General features: G+C 39.4%; 1 protein-coding gene across 1 annotated transcript; it reads left to right on the top strand.

Annotated features, from left to right (window-relative positions):
* The first annotated feature begins 260 nt into the window (after positions 1 to 260).
* On the top strand, positions 261 to 4,009 carry RGS1 (regulator of G protein signaling 1). Its single transcript, XM_062581061.1, has 5 exons — positions 261 to 439; positions 817 to 900; positions 1,576 to 1,637; positions 2,213 to 2,376; positions 3,088 to 4,009. Exons 1-5 carry the CDS (start codon positions 336 to 338, stop codon positions 3,271 to 3,273), a joined length of 600 nt encoding a protein of 199 aa, XP_062437045.1. The 5' UTR covers positions 261 to 335; the 3' UTR covers positions 3,274 to 4,009.
* The last annotated feature ends 4,093 nt before the right edge of the window (positions 4,010 to 8,102 follow it).

Genomic DNA, 8,102 nt, shown 5'->3' with positions numbered 1-8,102 from the left:
GCCAATGAGAAAGGGCCAAGAACGCAAAGTTCTGGAGGGGATTTTTTTTTGGTAACACACACAGACACACAAAACAAACCCAGACCGATTCAGTCTCATCCGGTTTAACCTCAACCACGAGACACTGCTGTCTGTTTTCTTTCTCAAAAGACTCGCGTCACCGTGCATTGAAAAAAGGGAACTTCCACAGTTTGTGGTAAGGATATATGATAAACAGATCTGTTCACACCAGCTAGCAGGGCTGCCTGCGTCAATAAAAGGCGGCAGCAGAGTCGGTGAGCCGACACTTGGAGGATTACCGTGGCAAAAGTCATTTCACATCAAAGTCAAGCATAATGCCAGGATTGTTCTTCTCCCACAACAACATGACTGAATTGAACGGAAAAGACGACTGCAAGCTTACAGAAGGCAAAATCCATAAAAAGAAGCAAAAGGCTTTGTAAGTATATACATCTTAGTATAAATTCTAATTTATTAGAAGTGAAACTAGCGCTAGAAACTTGGAGATTATGAACTAGCGCGGTTTTTCAGGCTAACCCGCTGCAAAGCCTGTTCAAAATCCAGGACTATATCACCATTAAAAATGTCTTGAGCTGATGCAAACCAATGAACTGATTCTCTAAACTAAGCAGGAAAGAGTTTGGATACACTGGGAGTCTTAGTCTTTTGAAAGCAATTACTTTGATATCCAACTTCCTAACCATCAGTCATAAGATAGAGCTGTTTGCCTCCATTTAAAATTTTTAAGCAGCTTAGGAAGAGTTGAAAGGCAATTGCAGTTTTAATGCATTACAAATGTCTATTAATTGGTTTCAGTGGCACAGACCTCAAGAACTATTTGAAGTGCATGGTACCACACCTTGAATCTGGGATCAAGTCTTCTAACTCCAGAAGTGTTACGTAAGTACTGGGATAGAGTAAACTAACTTAACTATAGCTGGATTACTGTATGGTAAAACTATTGCATTTCTTTTTTTATTACTTTCTAAACCACTTCTAAACCAACAAGTTATTCCTAATATCATCATAATGTCAGTTTACAAAATAAATAATAATAATAATGAGTTAAATGTTAGGAAGCAGAACTATTTGAGTTAAAAGTTATTTCTTAGCAGTACATACATGCTTGTGTGAAATGATGGGGGAGAAGACTCCTCACTCATGTTTCCTTCAGAGGCATGTTCTGTCCATCTCTAATGTCTCACGAGAAGTGATGCATTACACTTAGTCAACTGCAGAAATATTTCCATTCATATTTAAGGAATATGGAAACAGTAGTACAGACAGACACAAAGCGATTTGGTCATAGTTACTGTAAAAGCTCATCCTTCTGGGGAAAAAGAAAAAACACACTCAGGATAACCCCCTATAGAATCCTTCATTTTTAAATCTCCAATTATTTTTCCTCAACCTGTGCTTACTCTCAGGGTCTCAGTTCTGCATGTGTCGGTCATAAGCTTAACAAATACCTGGTACATTCTCCTAGAATAGAATTACAAAGTGTAACACTTGCCTCCTTCAAGTACGTACATGTGGTTTCTTGCCTAAAGTCTTTTCCTTTTCTTGTCAACTTAGGCTTTCTGCAGAAGAAGTAATGCAATGGTCCCAATCTTTGGAGAAGCTCTTGGCCAGCCAAAGTAAGTATATATTTCTTCTTCCTTATGAAGATAAAATTTTATGTAAACTGATCAAAAATACGAAGCTGTTGCATTCTGCAAATACTGCCAAAGAATTGGCAGTTGCATTTCAGTTATACACAGCTCCTGTGTAATACGGCTAGGGTAGTCAGCTTTTTTCCCAACTCCCCACCACCACTGCCAGTTCCCACTACCAGAATAGGAAAAACAAACAAACAAAAACCTAAAAAAGCTGAACTCAGTCGTGCTCAATCAGACTTTTGTTCATATAAGACTTCTCCATCTAATTTGGAATTGTGTATGCAATTATATACAAAAACAGTTCACTGAGAGAACATTAGAATCTATTAACATAGTTTAGAATCCAGGGTCTGGTTCTAAAAAACACTGAACTTCATCTATAGGAAGACTCCATCAACTCTTGATAGTTGCAGGATGTTGAAGGAGGGAAATATGGTGTATCTTGGCAAGATTTTATAACAGGTTTCAACAAGACTTCTGCTATAAACTATTTATTTTATTCTCCTTGGTCACAACTGTCGTGCTATAAATGATGATGACTGTGTTGGCTGTAGGTGGCCAAGGTATCTTTCGGGAGTTCCTGAAGTCTGAGTTCAGTGAGGAGAACATCGAGTTCTGGCTGGCCTGCGAGGATTACAAGAAAACCAAGTCCGATCGCTTACATGGCAAAGCAGAGAGGATTTATGAGGAGTTTGTTCAATCAGATGCTATTAAACAGGTAATTACAAATTTAATATGTGCAGTGTTACAGTAGAAAGATTCCGGGAAAAAAAAAATCAGAAGAGCTAATGTAGATTCACTGAGATGCATTTACATTCATTCAGTTACACAGGAAGACAACATGCTTGCATGTTTTTATGAGCTGATTTGACACATGGTCTTCAGCCACGAGACCAATTATCGCATCTCAGAAGTGGTCACACAACACAGGCCACTACCAAGAGCAACACCGGCAGCAGCTCGGCACGTGACACTGCTCTGAGTCAGCCTGGCTGGAGTTACTGGTGGTGTTTAGAGTCAGGTGCTTAGGGCAAGTTTTGCTGGTAGGAGAGCTGTGGATTTTCTCTTCTCCTTTAAAATACAGAGGCACTTTGGAGAACTGAAAGTGTATTTTGACCATACTTCAAACTTGATCTCCATTCTACACAAATTTCCTTCTATTATTTTAATTGGAAGTTTTTTCTGTTTACTCCCTATTGTTTAATCTTATTATTTCCAACTTTATAAAAAAACATTTATATATTAAGTAGCAATTTTTGTGCATAATTGGAATGTAAAATTCTAAGTAGTCCCTTTATTTTGCGGTTCCGTTATTGAATTATCATCCCAAGTTCTAAGACTGGGAATTTATTTACTGACAAGACAAAGCTGAATATAAAAAAAAGAGATAAATTTAAGATGTCAATGACTTTTTTTTAAATCTTCCTAGATCAATATTGACTATCGTACAAGGGAAGCAACAGCCAAAAGGGCGCAAGACCCAACTCACACAAGTTTTGATGAAGCCCAAAAAACAGTGTACATCCTCATGGAAAGGGATTCGTACCCGAGATTTTTGAAATCCAAAGCCTACTTGAACCTTTTAAACCAGCTGCAGACCAACAGTTCAAAATGAAGGGGCTGAAGCAATGAAGAGCTGAGTAGACCCTGCGCCAAATATCCTGTGACGAGATCCTCAGGGGTGGCTGGATAGTTGATCCCAGCGAGGATAACGCCTGCCTTGGGGAATACTCGTGGAGATGCAGACGCCTCCGCCGGCAGGAAGACGCAGGATAAAAGCTGGCAGCGTGGTTACAAGTGAGAGCACAACGTGGTGGGGGGGAGGGAAATCCTCCTCCCACGTGCCACAGACCCAAGACAGGATACTATTTATTGTCTGAACGACACCGCGAACACAGAACCAAGTGCTAGATCCTAAGGAACTACCAGTTATTAGGAAATGCCAAAGTAACAAGCTCCTAGTTGAGAGCGATGGAGAACAATCAACTTTAGAAGAAAAACAAGTACAACTGACAGTTTTGTACATAACAAGGAAATGCCCAGACAAGACAGAAAACTTTTTTTTATATAAACAACTATGAAGTGTTAATAAGTGTAGGTGCAGCTCCATGATGACATTTTACTATGTAAATACAAATTGACATGTCTTAAAATTGATTTACTTTAACTTATGCAAGGATTATATAAGCTGAGTCATTACTAAGTGTTTTCAACAAGCAGGTATGTAGCATATTTCTTCTGTTTAATTTATTGCAAAATAATAAGCAACTCTTCAAATAAATCTGAGAAAAACATGAAAGTTCCGTGGTCATTTTCTGTCCTAAGTGGTCTATCCATCATAATTAGTGAAGTGAGCATTGAAGCACATGGTTGCCTTCTGTCCCACTCTGTCACTACTTCCCATCTCCTTATTCAAATAGGAATTCCCCCTATATCTCAAGACTCACTCTCTTCCAGGCTTTTTATGCAGCCCTAATAAAAAAAAAAAAAAAAAAAAAAAAGCAAGTCTAAGTTTCCTTCCTATTTTTCGTACTCCCCTAGTTACCACCAGCTGAGTCAAAACTCAAGTATAGAAACCATTTGGTCGCCGAGGCCGCAGTTCAATCCACTTCAGCGTGGATGACATACGCAGCACAGCAGATCACTCATGCTTACTTAGCAAGGCAGTAACTGGGAGACCATCTAGCAGTAACATTCCCCACAATGTTAGTTCTATGCAGCTTAACCTTGGCAAGATCCAAACCCTGATTTACAATATCAATATTAGCAGTAAAGGACATTTACTTTTCACTTAAAACATTGTGTTAAATTTACTCTAAAATACGCAATGCTATGAATAGTCATTGCCACAGCGGACACTGATGGGAATTAAAATAAGAGGAAAGTAGCAATCATACTTGAACCATAAAACTTCAAATGCAGATGCTATCAAATCTAATGTCTTGTGACATTAGAGTTCATAGCAAAAACGAGACATGTCCTGATCTTGAGGAGCTACCATTCTGAGTCACAGAAGTCACAGGGGTGATGATACAAGGTTTTAATCTCATCCTCGCAGATTTTCCATTTTCCAGAATAGCATGAGCTTAGTTAGGCACACTCCACTACTCTGTACCAGAGGGAGAAGCTGTAAAGCCTCAGAAGTCATCTCCTGCGGAGCACAGGCTGCATCTCTGCTGCCACCCTTCGGGGACCTTAAGGCTTCCAACAGGGAAGAGTCTCCAGTGCAGAGGCAGAGCTCTGCTGAAAGCAACATAAGTAATGGTAGTCACTGCCAGCTTCTTCAATCATCTCCTACTGTAGTCTAACTTCTAAAAGCAATTTATTGGTGGGGGGGGGAGGGGGAGGGAAGAGGAGGAGAAGGGATTGACTGATTGATTTTGGTCTTGCAATATTTTCTTTCTTTGGTTAAATACTGTAACTGAGGAAACCTGACTGAAAATGGAATGCTCCTGAAATGATGCAAACTGGTCTCAATTTGATCTCTTAGATGAATTAGTTTTCTAGGATCAGTAGGAGAAAGTCTAATCCCTCTGCCGTAGGAACAACAGCTATACCTCCCAATACACACAAGTCACACCCTCAAACTCATTCCAACACAGTTAACATGTGCCAAATGTCACTGTGAGCATAGTCCCAGCCTCACTGAAGATGAGAGAAAACTAGCACATGTCGTTGTGTTGGGGGAACCGGGCTTGTGTGCGCTGATTATCCACTTACCACAGAAGTCAAAAGCAGCAGTTACCTATATCTTTGTACTTTGCAGGTTGTCCACACAGCACTGAGGTTAAACCATGGTGTTGAGTGCCACAGCAGCCACTGCTTGCTTCAAGAGATAGCCGAGATTGCCACTCGTGTCCCCTGCCTCTCGACTTCACATCTGGCAGAGCAAGTATTTCAGCTAAGAGATTTGAGTGCACCTATCAGTTGTTCAGGTGTTCAGACTCTGTCACCCTGACTTCCCGCAAGCATTCAGTAGGCCACATGCCACCAGCCTACCCTCACAGTAAAGGATGCGAGACACACTAAGGCACTGGTTAGAGCCCTCTAAAAATATCCTGAAGTTGGATAGAGAAGAGAATTTAATGCAACTCTGATACCCTCCAGGATCACATCAACCACTTTTACTATGCAGAGCTAGTATAAATCAGCCTATTTGAGGATGGAGGGGGAAGGGACTTATCACTCTTTCACAGAAACCACACTGGTTCATGACTTGGTACAGCATGAGAATGGAAATCTTTAAAAAGAAAAGTGTTCCTCTCTTCATGACCCAAATTTCACGTATCTCCAAGTCTTTCACCTCACCTGTGGTTAAGAGTCAAAAAAAAAGTTCAAAGTTTATTAATAATCAGAGATGTTCCAGCCCACTCCCCTGTCCCTAGCAACATCAGTGATTCACCAAGGAATAAACAGCGTAGCAGAAATTCAGAGCTGTCTGTGATACTATCATAAGCCCAGCATTATATAGCTGTTGCTATAGCAGGACTATACAAACCTGGTTGTTTAAACAAAGTGCAAGAGTTCTGGAAATATTTGCTGCGATTTAGTGCTGCCTATATTAATCTGCTTTATAGTAGTAGTTTAACAGCACGACTGACGATTTATTATTTCAAGATACTTCACAACATTTACATGCTTTAAAAATAGTCAAGAATCAGGTATTTATTATTTTTGCAAAAATTGCTTTAGGAAATGAGATACATAATGCTTACTTTGCAGGGAATTCTTCCTTTGAAATATTGCCTAGATGGAGGTTCTCTGGATTCAGAGAAACAGTAAAACAGGTAGTTCAAAAGGATTAAAGGGTTTTTGTTTGTTTGCAAACTTTGGTGCATGTACAAGGTACATGCACCACATCAAGTCCATTTGTGATTTCTTGCTCATCTCTTCCTCCCCCAGTCTGTGCACACAAATAGCCTCAGCGATGCGTACTGGTTTCACAGCTGTGGGTCGTGTACCCCCAGGCATGGCAGATTCTTCCAAAACAGTACATGTTACACATCAGTATGTGGAAGAGGTGCCTCTCTGGAAACTTCCCATGTTTAAGGAAACAACTTGTGAATACAAGTTCCATTTACCTACTTGTAAATAAATTAGTAGGCAACTGAGGGAAAAAAGAATAACTTTTTCAACACATGCCAGACTGGGTTAATTATTAGTTAACTACTAGTAAATTGCTCAAACTTTCCAAAACAATCTATCTATGCAAAACTGAATTAAAACTTTTGCTTGGCTACAGGCTCTGTTAACCAACCTTTAATAAAATATTAAATGTATAATCAGAATCTGCTTTGATTTTTTTTTATTTAGTTTTAGCTTTTCTCCTTTTGGAAAAAAGGCACCATAAAAAAGTGGAAATTTGCAGTTCCATTCATGGACTCTAAAAAAACCCCATTAAATCAGATCAGTCAGCTACAGATCAGTGTTGGAAAACAGAACGCAATACAGAGAAAAGAGTTAAGATTTGATAGTAGTGACTCAGACTTTTCAAGCATTTTGCTTTACCTCTGAAGGAGATATTTTCATTGCCTGTCAGAATTTCAGTACTTAGCTCCCCCACCCCCGCAATCATACCATCTTAGGACATACTTTTGAAGGGAGGCAACTTCTCCTTATAGCAAAAAGAAGTTCTCATTCTCGTAAGACTCCATAGACCAGCTCTGCAGTTGCTGAATGTGGATTTAGAAGACTGACTTGGTCTCTCCAATCTGGAAAACTTTGTCTAAATATATTCCCTGAAATACCTATTTTGAATATTATCCCCAACAGAATTAAAATATGGTATATTACATTGGTCACTTGCATGTAATGAAAATACCACCCACAGAAGCCTATTAGTAGAGAGATATTGCCACGCACTAAGCAGCAGGAAGGAAATTAAGAGGCCAGGCCCAGCTGAGATGGTAGAGAATAGCATAAGTTCATCACCTTAGACCGCTAAATGCCACTCCTCCCTGCCCACACGCTGAAATAACAGACTTTGTGAATGTCATTGCCTCCTTTGTGGTTGTGAAATAGGCTTGAAAAGGAAAGAATACAAAAAAATGTGGAAAAACTAAACGTTCTCATCTTCCGTTCACAGACATGAGTTGATCGTGTCAGAAGGTGTAATCCCTGTAAGTGAAGCTTTTTGCAAGGAAGTCTTTAGTCACTAAACACAGGCAGAAATTACAAAACAAGTTCTTGCTTAATATTCCATGCACTGAAAACAATTTAAATTTGTCTTGGATGCTCAAAAATAAAGTTAAGGTTATTTCTTCATTTTGTTTGGATAAATATAGCCTCAAAGTTTTAGTCACAAGATTTAGATCTACTAAGAACTGATGTGCACATTTTTAATGAGCTTATTTCCCCTTCTTTCTCAAAATAGGGCCAGAGTACTCCGTTGAAAGACCCCAAAACAGTTCAACACTTTCATCTTACTGAGTGTTTCCCTTCAGC

This window comes from Rhea pennata, chromosome 8 (genome assembly GCF_028389875.1).
Source record: "Rhea pennata isolate bPtePen1 chromosome 8, bPtePen1.pri, whole genome shotgun sequence".
NCBI classification, from domain to species: Eukaryota; Metazoa; Chordata; class Aves; order Rheiformes; family Rheidae; genus Rhea; species Rhea pennata.
This window is presented reverse-complemented; position numbering and strand designations above follow the sequence as displayed.